Raw genomic sequence first — 14,501 nt, forward strand, 5'->3', positions numbered from 1 at the left:
CACCTTTCAAAAACAACAAATTTCAAAGCATGCTGAAAAATGATCGTTGATTGTTTCTGTTTGTTCTGTAATAAGACATCAGAATCGACTACCACTGCAGCTGACAAAGTTAATCTTCAACCATTTAGTCATCAAAACTTTGTACCATGCACTTATTGGTTAAAGTTTGTCAGGTGGTCATTGGTCAAGGTACACAATGACAAAAGCTCATCAGTAGCTTGTCTGTACATGTCTGTGATGCAGGAAAAATCAAGAAGCTTGGTCATGTACTGTAATCTTTCAGCAAAACAAGTCCATAGCGAATTGTGACTTCATGACATTCTGTCCAACTTAAAGGACAAGGGTAAGTCTGATGATAATAATGCTCTCAAACTTAAATGCACCGGAGAGGCAATATATTATCTTCAAGTTGGTTGCATTCAGGTACAAAAATATACGCTAAGACCACCACATCAAGAAATGGTGTTACCGAGGCCTTCTCAATATTGTCATCTGAACATGTATACCTACACCCCAGGATTGCTGACACCATGACAGCGTTACACCTTCTAGTGGGTGCAGACATCACTTTCAAGGCATAAGCCTTAGGGCAGATATCAAACTTAGGGCTGTCCATAGGAAAGCATGACTGTTAAACTAGAGAGGCAACATTTTCGCGAAAATGCAAAATGTTTCCCGGCGGTTTTAATTAAGGGTCACTATAGCTAGTCGACCGCTAAATTTTCATTGTAGCAACTTTTTGATTTCACAAATCCACCTCCGTCACCCCCTCCCTCTTACCGCGGCACTAATTACTACTATGATCGTACATTCACAAGCAAGCTGTTTCTTTAAAAAAAAATGCAGAACATAAAAAGTCTGAAATGCAGGTTTTGATGTTGTAGTCGCAAGACAAATTAGTATTGTTATATCAAATGTATATTTCTACTAAAAGGAAAAAAAAGACAACTGTCTATCTCCTTGGATTCGAACCCGGGTCGATCCAGCAACAAAAGCGTACGAATCAAATACTCTGCCATTTCGGCCACTAGCCGCACAACTACATTCGGGATTTTTTAACAGGTATACAAACAAATTGCAACAGGTCCGTTCATAATTTCCAAGGTCCAATTTTCTGAAGATAAATGTTTTTGTGTGAAAAGTTAGTGATCTCGTTCGTTCCATAGCGGGCAACTTCTTCCTAGAGCGCCTGCTTGGTTTGCTGGAAGGCATGGCCGATTGGCTGACGCCCGAGGTTTTCGCTGCCATAATGAAAACAATGCCGAGTTCCATTTTGTGTCCTTTGCGTTGATAGGTTCAATTCTGACGTATCCCCAAGAAAGCCAGATTTTAGCCAATCAAAAAGCTGGAAACGTAGACTGCATGTTAAATCTTCCATTTTTTCTGAGTTTTGATTGGTCTGGTTGGAATATGCAAATATCTGTACAGATGCTATATGTTTCTCCTTCGGGAAACATAAATATGCGATTGGCTCAAACTCTGAGGAATGCAGCTCTATGAAAAAAAACTCACCTCTGATCCCAGTTTTCTCCTGATACCACCCAATGGCATACAACAACTAAAATCCTTCCGCACGCCACCTAAATTGCCAAACTGAGCAAATTTTGACCACAATGGGAAAGCTTAGACCCTACCTGTTCCTTCTACATGTAACACAAAAATTCTCCAACATTACGCAAACAGGTCACACGGCCCATTGCGTGATAGAACTCGATGCAAAAAATTGGGGAGGTATGGGCCTACACTAAAGCTATCACTAGGGGTGGGTACCGAATTAAGGTCCGGGTTCAGAGGATCAGGTCAAGGAACCTGGAACAATTGTTTGTAAATTGCCAATGGGTGAAACTCAAAACAATGGCGCATTTTGCCACAAGGAATGTGTTTGCTTGAGTATCCTATCTTCACATAAATAATGCTAACTGCCTAGTCTGACTGTAGAAGCTTGGTAAAAATGACAGTGACAACTCTCCTCTACTTTGCTCTTGTTATTTTCTTGGAACTAAAAGCCTCAAAACATGTGAATGCCTGCTGCTGTATTCAGTCTGTATAATTCTTTTTCTATTAAATCGGTCCAACGTCCGGTCAATTGAATTTTTTCAGCGGGTTTGCATGGGGGGTCCTGACAACGCTTTACGCTAAATTCAGAAAGGTCGGCAACGTTTTACGCTAAATTCGGAAAGGTCGGCAACGCTTTATGCTAAATTCCAGAAGGCTGGCAACACTCGGCAACATACAGAGGCAGCAGCAAATTTTGGATTTTGGGCGAAATATTGCTCATATACGGCATGACAATCCACAGGGTTCCGGGGGCTTGCTGAGCAGCTCCTTGAAATTTTGAGTCTGTCTGAAACTCTATTTCCTGCACTTTGAGGGGAAAACTTTGCTGACAGACAAAGCTAAGTTTAATGGCATATTTAGTAAGATGTCCAAGGGTTTCGGCCTCAGCAACTCTTTGTACCTTTTTGAGGATGACATGTGCACAAGTGAGGTCCAGGGCAATTTTGAAATCCCAACCCTCTGAAACACCATTTCCTGAGTTTTTCTGGGCAAAATTTTGCTGGCTATCATAAAGCTAAATAGAATGACATTTCTATATACGCCCCACTTTATCCTACCCGAAACGTATTTCAGCATCTGGAGCGCCGGATTGGGCGAGGAGTCGCAAGGAGGCCTAGGAAAATTTTTAAATCTTTCTCCTCTAAAATGCTGTTTCCAGCATTATCATGGGCTAATTTTGCTGGCAGACTTAGCTAAGTTCAATTACATTTCCATTATAAAAAAAAGACTTCTGAGGGCGATGCCCACCTAGTAGACATATTTTCAACATGTCGATGGCCGAAGGCAAAAGGTATCCCAAGCGAGGTATGGTGAAGTTTTGAAATCTTGTCCATCTCAAACCCTATTTCCTGTACATGTATTTTGAGGGAGGAATTAGCTGTAGCAGTTAGACTACGCTAAAACTTACGAAAATCAATTACGATTTACGGAACATTTTTAGGCTTGATTACGTTTTACTGGGACATTTTAGGCTCAATTACCCTTTACATCAAATGTACTGGCTACGGTTTACGGTAAATTTTCCCACTCTCACTACGAATTACATAAAATGAAATGGCCTCCCTACGAATTACGAGAAATTAAAAAGGCTACCCTGGATATCAGAGTACAACTTAGCCGGCTAAAAGGCGTATGTCGCCGGGCCGGCTAATTCGATTTACGGGGCTATGTTGCTAGCGGCCCGGGAAAGAACTGTAGCCGCGAGCGCTGTTCTCTGGATACTGCGCGGGGCATATGTCGCCGGGTCGGCTAATTCGATTTACGGGGCTATGTTGCTAGCGGCCTGGGAAAGAACCGTAGCCGCGAGCGCTGTTCTCTGGATACCAGGGTATAAAAAGGCCTGCCCACGCCTTCCGGAAAAAAGCATGCAGGCCCTTTTTTCAGGTTGTTTTTCTGGACCGGTCCAACAAGAAAAAAAAACGGTTTTGTACTGGTATAGCTATCACCATTCTCCGCTATAGCGATGGTCAGGTTAGGGGTCTTTTACCCAGCCCCATCTGTCAAGCATCCGCCTGTTCCTGTTAGCAGGTACAATCTTATTAATCTTTAGCTGTTTTTGAGTTTTCTCTGCCACTGTAAAATCCTGGGTAATAGTACTAAATTACTATGCTCTAATGAACTGGGTGGGCGGGCTACACTCTCAGCACTACTTAGAGATGGAGGCAAACTCCTGTTCCATTATAAGACTATTGCAACATGTGACATCGGTAACTAAGAAACAGATTGAAGAATATAATTTTGTTAAATAAACATCATGCACGTAAAGACCTGTTTGACATAATCAATGAGAAAATGCTAATTCCATTGTACAGTCTGTGGTAGATGATGAGAATTTCATATTTGTGGCATTGGAAGTTATGAACAGGTGAAGATCACTTAACATTAATTATGCAAATGAAACCTCATTTGCAAATGATGACCTGATTTGCACAAATTATCAGAAAATGTAAAAGCATTATTTTTTTAACATAGATGCATACAATCATATACATTTCTTATTTAGGTGGAGATGATTAATTAAAATATAATCAATGCAAATTAGGGTCTTATTTGCATAATAGATGACAAAAAAACACAATTGATACATCAGTTGTAACGGTTAAAATCATTCGGTGAAGGTATGTGGTCGTGGAACTCTAGTTACAGCTTCATTTTTGTTGACCAACAGAAACCAGGAAGCAACGGCCAAAAGATGTAAGCTCCAGTGGTTCGGCCATGTGACACACCACGACAACATGTCTAACACTTCTGCAGAGCACTGTGGGAGGAGGTAGACTTCAGTCAAAGTCCTTGATTCAGAGCCAGAATTCTTTGGAAGAGGAGTGAAGCTCAGGCTGTGTACATCCGCGCCCACTGTCCATCGCTGAATAGAGACGGGGGGCGACACAGGTTACATTGTATCTGCGCATTTACAACCCTCTGCTGCAGTCACATGTCTCTAAGTCTAACGTCACGTTCCGGAAGCTTCAACAGAAGGGTTCATTCCGTGAACAAGGCTAACGGAGTCGGCTGAAAATCTGGGGTAAGCTATCCCAATCATGAATTTCAGTGTTGGTTAGTTAAAGTAAAGTTTATCCATAATTCAAAAAGGGAATAAGGCGAGTCAAGAAATGCAGATCTAGACTTGTCTTGTGTTCACTGGGCTATCAGCAAAATGATAGTCTTGTGGTTCAGAATGTAAATAACAATGACAGCCATCTTATATTTCTAAATGAATTGTCTCTGTTATAAGTATTCATCAAATATTAGTGGGGGTTCAGAATGTAAATTCCAATGACAGCCATCTTATATTTTTAAATGAGTTGTCTCTGTTTCTGCGTAATATAACCGGCTGCTGCCTCGCCGCGTGCTTGCGAAGCTGGTGTGTTATGTGGGAGGGCGGTTATACCGGCTATATAAATACAGAAATTTCCCTGGTATGCACACTTCAAACACGGATGTGTTCAACAAATTCTTACAAGGACAGCAAGACAACAGAATACAACAACATGAAACATTTTCAGTTCTTATTTGGGCAGGCTAGCACGTCATGGAAAGAACATACAATCATGTACATTTGTATACCATATGCCGGATCTGAAGATAATGGTACCACATGCTCAGAATGATAATTCAACAGCAATCTTCAATTTCTGTTGCTTCAGCTTGTTCTGTTTTGTTGCTTCTGTTTGCTTCAACATTTCCCCCTACTTATGTGTACACTGTCTTGTCCTTTAATCCATACATGTAGGTCAACATGGGACAGAAACTACAGCACATGCTGTTCTTCTTCTTCCTCATCATCCTGAGAGAAGCAGCCACGACAGAGGACTTCTGCAGCTGTTCATCTGACACATCCTGCAGCTGTGAAAATATGCAACTTACCAGTGTTCCCCAGAACCTAAATGCATCCATAACCGAATTGTACCTGGGACACAATCTAATCACAAATATAAGTCAGTCAGACTTGTCAAGGTACAAGAATTTAAGAATCTTAGACCTACAAGATAACCGTATCTCATCAATAGATGATCAGACATTTTACTACCAGTCCAACCTAACCAGCTTGTATCTTTCCAAGAACCAGTTGACCACCCTCACAGATGACTTATTGCTTATGGGACTTGGTAACCTGGAGTACCTTGACCTGTCCAGGAATAACATTACTAGTATTGGAGAAGGAACTTTCACTCCAGCTCCAAAACTGCAACACTTGTACATGCAACAAAACAACTTGACATCCATCCCCAAGTCTGTCTTTGATGGTCTGAATTATCTTCAGTACTTGTGGGTTAATGACAATCACATAAATGCTATCCCGCCTAACACTTTTGCTAATCTCCCATTGCTTGTAGAGCTGCATCTTTATAACAATGAGATTAGCAACATTCCACAGAGGGCATTTGTTGACCTACCCCAGCTACAACAATTGTCCCTCTACTCAAACAAGATTGTAAGCCTTCAGTCTGGGGCCTTTCTAACCTTACCGCAACTCCTGTGCCTACGACTGGATGACAACAAGCTTTACACAATCAGATCTGATTCGTTTAGAGGCCTGGGTAACTTACTGGAGCTCCAGCTACAGAACAATCAATTCCCTAATGTTCCAACTGCACTTAATCAGTTTCCAAAACTTACTAATTTGTACTTGAGCAACAACAGTATCACTGACATACCTGACCATGCATTCTCAATCCTGCCTGAACTGTCCATTCTTCACCTCGATACAAACAAAATTTCAACTCTTTCCATGACAGCTTTCAAAGGATTGACCCAACTGAACACACTTTACCTCAATGATAACTACCTGAAGGAGATTCCTGAGTATCTGTTTGTTGAACTGTCCAACCTTCATGATCTTAGGCTACATAACAATATCATCTCACGCATTTTCGATCACAGCTTCACAGGCATATCCAGTCTCTCTTTCCTTTCCTTGTCTAAGAATAGCATCAAGTCTTTTCCTATTGAAGCTTTGTCACAGATTTCATCCATTTCTCAGCTTGATCTTCAGAGCAACCTAATGCAGGTCCTTCCAATGTCATCTTACAGATTTCTGTCAGCAATTTCTACAATCGACATTGACCACAACCCCTGGAACTGTGATTGTAGGGTGATTCCCTTCAGGCTAATCATGACTGGGTCACATTCGTTTGAAAATCAAATCACATGTCAGGAGCCTAGCAGCTTTCATGGCCAAAAACTCAATGAGATCAATCCTGAAGATCTGATCTGTGAAAAGCCCAGAATTGTGAGGTTTAGTATTACAAAGCATGCTAATAATAACACACTGTTTCAGGGGCAAAAACTCGATTTGGTCTGTGAAGCTTCAGGAATCCCTAAACCTTACATCACAGTCGTTATGCCGTCTGGACAGAATGCAACTGTTGAGTCTATTGGGAGGGTGACTATGGATATGGAAGGTCACATCACTATACCTGATGTTACGACAGCCGATTCTGGTCAGTACATCTGTATTGCGGGAAATAATGATGGCTATACATTTGCCACAGTGACAGTTACAGTCACTGTGTCACAAGTAACTACACAACCACTTACACCAACCACAATCGCTCATACTTCAGAACCCAGCAGCGATCACACAACACCAACCACAATCACTCATACTTCAGAAACCATCAGTAATCACACATGTGTTGACCCTTCTCTAAAACCTTCTAGTGACCAACCTGAACGTGCTCTAATGTCTAAAGACATTATTATAATAATAATTTTTATTTCGTGCACTTTTTTTGCCACAGTAATTGCTGGAATTCTTATTTCTTTCTTTTTCAGTTGGGTAAAAAAACTATGTACAAGACGTGGAACTAAGCACTACAATCATCTTGAATTAACTGAATTTCCCTCCCCAAACCCCCAAGCCCCTTCACCATATGGTGCTGGTAACACAGCAGGTGCCAAAACTGGCCCCTCCTCAAACCTCCAAGTTCCTTCACCACATGGTGCTGGTAACACAGCAGGTGCCAATACTGGCCCCTCCTCAAACCTCCAAGCCCTTTCACCACATGGTGCTGGTAACACAGCAGGTGCCAATACTGGCCCCTCCTCAAACCTCCAAGCCCTTTCACCACATGGTGCTGGTAACACAGCAGGTGCCAATACTGGCCCCTCCTCAAACCTCCAAGCCCTTTCACCACATGGTGCTGGTAACACAGCAGGTGCCAATACTGGCCCCTCCCCTAACCTCCAAGTTCCTTCACCACATGGTGCTGGTAACACAGCAGGTGCCAATACTGGCCCCTCCTCAAACCTCCAAGCCCTTTCACCACATGGTGCTGGTAACACAGCAGGTGCCAATACTGGCCCCTCCTCAAACCTCCAAGCCCTTTCACCACATGGTGCTGGTAACACAGCAGGTGCCAATACTGGCCCCTCCCCAAACCTCCAAGCCCCTTCACCTGCACATGGTGCTGGTAACACATCAGGTGCTAATACTGGCCCCTCCCCAAACCCCCAAGTCCCTTCACCACATGGTGTTGGTAACACAGCAGGTGCCAATACTGGACTTCTCAGCCTTGATCCCCAAGTCCCTTCACCACATGGTGCTGGTAACACAATTTCAGGTGCTAATACTGGCCCCTCCCCAAACCTCCAAGTTCCAGCTGGTAACACATCAGGTGCTAATACTGGCCCCTCCCCAAACATGGGCTATATTGTTCCTTCACCACATGGTGCTGGTAACACATCAGGTGCCAATACTGGCCCCTCCCCATACATGGGCTATATTGTTCCTTCACCACATGGTGCTGGTTACACATCAGGTGCTAATACTGGCCCCTCCCCAAACATGGGCTATATTGTTCCTTCACCACATGGTGCTGGTAACACATCAGGTGCCAATACTGGCCCCTCCCCATACATGGGCTATATTGTTCCTTCACCACATGGTGCTGGTTACACATCAGGTGCTAATACTGGCCCCTCCCCAAACATGGGCTATATTGTTCCTTCACCACATGGTGCTGGTAACATATCAGGTGCCAATACCGGACTTCGGGCCAACCAAACCCATTCCCAAGGTCCTTCACCACCGGGTGATGATGTAACTGCCACCAATCATCATAGTTGTTCCATAACAAACCCCACAAGTAGTGATAATGATCACCGCACATCAAGCCAGAATACTGGTTTCTCAGACAATTTTACAATCAGCCATCATTATCCACAAAATACTATGAGTATTGACCCCTCAAATGACACAGTCCCTAAGACACTGAGTGATTCACAGACTGATAGTGGTTTTTCAGGCAGCCACTTTCCAGTTCCTTCACCACATGGTGCTGGTAACACACCAGGTGCCAATTTTGGTAGACTTACACTTACAACTGGTGATGATAACGAAACACCACATGCAAATAGGGGTTTCTCAGACAATTTTGACCCTCCAGTTTCTGCACCATCTAGTAGTGGTGATGACCACACATCAGGTGCAAGTCCTGGTCCATCCCACCTAGACCCCACACTTAACCTTCCTGTACCCACGGCACGAGTCAACCCCTACTGTGATGGAGAAGAAAGACCAATACAATTCATTAATGAACATGCCCAAGAGCCAAGTGACAATTTATATAGAAGCTCTGAAGCCTGAAAAACTAAACATTTAGAAAATCTGACATCTCTGTGAAATATCTAGAGTTTCTATGTCTTATTACTATGTCTAGTAATAATTACAATTCATTAACCAAAAACCTTGTAAAGTTAAGGTTTTGATGAACACTACATATTAAGCATGTTTTCATTGGTTCCTCTGCAAAATATTGTGGGTTCTGGAGGGTCCAGAACCCAAAATAACCCTAGGGTTCACTCACTGGGTGAACCCAAAATAACCCTGAGAGTCTTGTCTGACCGATGAACCCTCTGGAACCCTACTGAACCCACGTCAAAATGGGTCTAAGGGTTGAAGTGGGTGAAAGTGGGTCCATTTGGGCCGTTTTAACCCACTTTAACCCACTAAGACAGACCAAAAACAATTCATAATAATTATATTATACCTATATACCGGGTAGAAGCCTCCTGGGATTTAGTGTAGTTAAGCCTTTTCCATTGTCCCCTTGCCCTAAACTTTCTGTTGTCACCCCTAATCAAAGGCTAAGTTCTATCACCCTATGAATGCTGTACTGTCTACTATCAGTCTGATCTTTGCAGTGTCGACTCCACCTCTGTCTACATAAAAACTAAAAAAGAAACACATAAAAACATTTATCTGCCAATCCTTCTTTTCACTGTGGCATCCTTCACATCTTCAACAAGCTATACTGTCACAGTACACAGAAGACACTATTATGCTGTAGGAAATAACCAGGGCCTAGTAAATTGGTTGCACAGAATTTTACATTTTGTAATCCTAGAGATCTTAAGTAATTGTTTGGATAGAGCTAAGGACAGTTACAGAAATACTCCACTGGTTTCATTGCTATACATGTACTATATATATTACTTTGAATTACCTGTATTAACTAATGAGGAATTTTAAAAATGTTGTTTAGAAGTAGTGTCAAGTAGGCATTGGAATGGTTCAAGATTTTTCTGAGGCTGCCACTCAGAAATCTTCTGAGAGTTTCTGACTTGAAATCCACAAAAATCTGCTTTTAAAGGGTTGCAATCCTTTCCTCTTTTACTATTATCATTGTACGCTCCAAGCAGAGGTTGATGGGGAAAATCGTGGCGTTGTCTGACAGAAAAAGATGGCCTACGAGAAAAAGGTCAACATTTTCTCTATCAACCTATGCTTGGAAAATAATCTCTCTGAGGAGTCCAGTGGCAATCTTAAACCAAGTTTGAATCATGATTTTAGACACACAGAGTGGTACAGTTCAATAGGCCTGAACCCGTTCGGGACACGAGTTTCGATTTCCTTGACAATGTGTGTTTGTAAATATACATATGCTAAGAATTTTAAAAGCTGTTATACGGAGCTTGTCTGTATCAGTGAGCTACTGATTTTGGGAGGGCAGTGTTTAGTAAGTGCCACTCATGCATGTACAAACGCTCTACATAATTTTATACAATTGAATTTTAGAGCCTGTAGTAGCAGCTGTATTTTTTGTACTCATCTATTATAGCTTAATTTTGATAGTCTGTAAGTATTTTTGGTAAGATCATGAAAAATCCTGACCTTGCATTATAGCTGTACAGGTTGCATTTGTGATAGAATTTGATTAAGACCAAATAGGTCATTAGAGTATAGTATTACATAAGAGCATTCTAATTTCTAGAGAGAGGAATGAGACTTTCTGTAAACAGTTGTTCTTGCAATTGTAGTGTGCTTTCAAGTAAAAATGAAGAAATCGAAGATAACAGAGTTGGATTTAGCTCAGTCAATGTGTGTAGCATCCAAAATAAGGTACATGATCTGTGATAATGAAGCACTATAATGTACATATGTGTACAATGGCCGTATCAGAAACACATTTAGACAGCACAATAACAGATGGACAGGTGTACATAGAAAGTAACCTGTTGAGAAGAGACAGGAATGGTTCTGGGAGGAGGTGAAGTCTTGTGTACTGCATACTAAACCTTTCCTAGTCGTACAGTGTTGTAACAATCCATTGAAAAAGGCTAATACATGTACCAGTAGCCAATAAATTTGATTCAGAAAAATCATAAACTGTTTCATTTGTAATTTTTAATCCAGAAGGCAATGAAACAGCTGCCTTTTAAGTGACTTTTGTTGTTAAATCTAATTCAAAATCAAAACCTTACTAAAAAAAAGACAATAAAAATCATTTTAAACTTTTCAGTTTCCTTCCTTCAGTTACCAAAATAAAGAAACATGCAGATACCAACGTTTAAAGAAAAACAGTTACTCCTAGTGGGAAACAAAACTTAAACCATTATGACATTACAATATTCTTTACCAACCTTTACAAGTTACAAAAAGAGAAAAAGAAAATACCAATTGGAGGTCACGTGTAATGCCAAACATGCCGTATACATACATGTTCCACACCGAAATGCAGCAAGATGATGATGATGATGATACATACCACAATAGCAGCCAGTAGCTGCCATATCTCAGGCCGTAGGAACTGCCAGATGAGCCACCAGTCCAGCTCCTGCTCTTCCTGCACATCCTGGTCCCTCAGCAGTTCCTCTGCTAGTGTGTCCTCCTCCTGACACTGTGCTCTCTTCACACCAACTCCCGCCAACCCACAACATAACAAACTACCTGCGACAATCCTCGTAGGATGGCAAGCCAGTAGCACTGCAATGTGGAAACCTCTTTGGCAAGACTTTTGCGATGTGCCAGAGAAAAATGCTCGGCTGACGGCATATCTTCGAGATATTGTGTTTTGTATGTATTGGAGGAAGGTAAGATTTTGTTTGGGATGGTTGCTGCTAAATCTTCTAGCTGATTGGAAAAGGCTGTTTGACAGCTGATATTGAGATGATGTTGTGTTGTTGGGTTTGAGGGTCTGGGATACTCTGAAAGTAAAAGACAACAAAATAGGTAGTTAATGACACTGCATTACAGTTAGGTTTTATAAATTTAAATGCTAGTCAGACTGCAATATTTTTTTTCAATCATGATAAAATGTAGTTAGTATATAACTTTGTACTAAAGTATATTTTATTGCTAGGAAGTAAATTTTGGTAACTTGTGTGAAGAAATTAAATCAAATTTTTAGTTGTAAGAATTTGAGGCCCGCTGCTCTACAGGAGTTTGAGAAATGTTACAAATTTCAGAGAGAAGCAAATAATTAGGTCCTTAATATGCATTTTGTAGGGTCCTTATTCATATAAATCATAATAAAACAATGTTCATCTTCACATAAGTTCCAAAGTATGAAATACCACTATGGAATTATAGCATTTTCATATTGATTTTAACATTTTGAATTCTTATCATTGATTATCATTGGTCTTTATTTGCATAATTTTCATCAATCAATGTTTTTCTCTTTCTCAGTTACATATATCACAAGTTCAAACAGTGAGTTCTGGAATGGGGCAGGTTTATAAGATTACCTAATCAACAATGCAAATTACTTTCTGATTTGCATAATTACCATTTAATTATATCAAGCATTACTTACATTATCTACAGACTATTCAACCCCTTAATTGAGTTATTCTCTGTCAAAGTAAACTGGCTTTTGGAGTTTAAAAAAAAGCCGCTAGGGGCCCAAACCTATCAACTGTCAACTTACTCTCTGCCTGAAAGACTATCTCAAATCAAACATCATGACCATGGGCATGGCATGTCCAGATCTTTCGATATCAAGTTCAGGAGTTCCACTGCAGTACCATAACAAGTTGCTAAGGGGGGCCCCAAATCTAATAATTTTTGGGACTTCTCACCAAGGCATACCCACGTACCATTACAAATATCAATACACCAATCCAGGCCTTCTGGAGTTAAGCTGTCCATCCATGTGCATATACACACACGCCCACATAACCAGCTTGGCCAAGGTAATAAATCACACCATTGCATTGGGACAGAAAAATATTCAGACATGTCCCCCCACACCTTTCTGAACTGCCCCTAACAAAACTTCTAACGCCCCCTCATTATTAGCTGTAACATGATCACTTACAACGGTTAACCGTTAAAACTGACGTTCAACTTGGTATACTAGTGGACTTACTCTCCAAGCAGAGGTTAGGCTCCGCCTGCTTTTTGACGTTTTTTAGGCGTTTTATCGGGTTTTCTATTTTGTACCGTTTTCTTGATGTCTCGCGGCCTTGAGTAAAAACTGAAAGCGATAGAAAGTCCGATGAAAACGCCTAAAAACGTCAAAAAGCAGCCTAACCTCTGCTTGTAGAGTACAGTGAACTCACCTTCCGAACGTTTGTGCCCGCCAAACCCTGCATATATTCGGTCTAAAAGCCATCTCTACTCGCCCTAAAACCCAAGCCGACAACATCTTCCAAATCGCACAACCAGACTTCTGATCCTTCCCAAATAATAACAATTTTGAGCTCCCAAAAGATTTAGCGTGGTGAGTTTTCCCACGCTTCTAAACCGGCAGGTCAGAGGTTAAAGGTGAATGGTAGTGACGCAATAGGTCAAAGGTGAGAAGGTCATCCCAGTGACGCAATAGACTGTTTTGATCAGTGGTCAGGGCGGGGGAAAAAACTGCCGATCTTGTGTTGTTGTCCTTGGATTTTCTACTAAAATTGGCCGCTCGACAACACTACTGACGATGTGAGAGCTCAGATACGGAGTTAAGAGAGTAACTTTAGGGAGGGAAATGTGCAGGAGGTTTTAGATTCTTCGGAAAAGGCGGAATTTTGAGGTTTGTGTTTACTGTTTTGCTTGTACAGTTGACATGGGGGGGGGGGGGGGTAACATTATTAGGATTTTCGATGATTCATAAGGTTGATGTTTCCGAAGACGACAGAGGATGTGGTATGTGTCAGTCTCAAGTTCATCGGTATTCTGTTAGAGCACAGGCAATGGTTGTTATTCTAAAGAAAATCAGCTCTTTCGCATTTATAGATTTGATGACTGAATTTCTTTTGTTTCTTCTATGCAAGTCAAACAAAGATTGTAATTTGATTGCAAACGAAAATTCAACACGTCAGCTTTTGTTTCTAAATAGCCTATGCTGCTAGAATATAGGAACACCAAGTTGCATTTATTATTTGCTGAATTCTGAGTTATTGTAGTCTCTTAGATTGATGTCAAAGTTTACCTGAACAGGTGTTCAACAATATCCTTTGTTCTGTGTGTCTGTTGTGTAACAATGGGCATTGTAATTTCAGTGTGACATCTTCAGTTCTTCATATATTGTGTATTACATGTACATCCAGTTGTCAGTAGATGAGTCATGTCTAGAATCAGGCACACAGTCATCACATAAAGGAGGGTCTGCATGGGGGTGCCTTGACAATGTTTTACTCCAATTACAGAAAAGAACGTGTGTATTTTGCAAAATTGAGGTAGACACTTTCACAAAATTTGCTCACCTTCATCACTACAAATTGTACGTGGA

General features: G+C 41.2%; 2 protein-coding genes across 2 annotated transcripts; one reads left to right on the plus strand and one right to left on the minus strand.

Moving 5' to 3' along the window:
• Nucleotides 1-7,430: 7,430 nt before the first annotated feature.
• LOC118424265 (proline-rich extensin-like protein EPR1) lies at nt 7,431-8,603 on the plus strand. The gene has a single exon (XM_035832807.1). It carries the CDS (start codon nt 7,431-7,433, stop codon nt 8,601-8,603), a length of 1,173 nt encoding a protein of 390 aa, XP_035688700.1.
• Nucleotides 8,604-11,362: 2,759 nt separating this feature from the next.
• LOC118424269 lies at nt 11,363-13,543 on the minus strand. The gene is made up of 3 exons (XM_035832812.1): nt 13,345-13,543; nt 11,547-11,985; nt 11,363-11,368 (listed from the first exon to the last, which is right to left on the minus strand). The coding sequence occupies exons 1-3, from the start codon at nt 13,428-13,430 to the stop codon at nt 11,363-11,365; spliced, it is 531 nt and encodes a 176-aa protein (XP_035688705.1). The 5' UTR covers nt 13,431-13,543.
• Nucleotides 13,544-14,501: the final 958 nt, after the last annotated feature.

Source organism: Branchiostoma floridae, chromosome 10 (genome assembly GCF_000003815.2).
Source record: "Branchiostoma floridae strain S238N-H82 chromosome 10, Bfl_VNyyK, whole genome shotgun sequence".
Classification (NCBI taxonomy): domain Eukaryota; kingdom Metazoa; phylum Chordata; class Leptocardii; order Amphioxiformes; family Branchiostomatidae; genus Branchiostoma; species Branchiostoma floridae.

What these genes read in the sequence shown, in the direction of transcription:
- LOC118424265 (XM_035832807.1), top strand. Translation starts at nt 7,431, where the DNA reads ATGGTGCTGGTAACACAGCAGGTGCCAAAACTGGCCCCTCCTCAAACC.
- LOC118424269 (XM_035832812.1), bottom strand. Translation starts at nt 13,430, where the DNA reads ATGTTGTCGGCTTGGGTTTTAGGGCGAGTAGAGATGGCTTTTAGACCG. An exon ending in CGGGCACAAACGTTCGGAAG is followed by an intron (nt 11,986 to 13,344) that starts GTGAGTTCACTG and finishes TTTTACTTTCAG; the next exon opens with AGTATCCCAGACCCTCAAAC.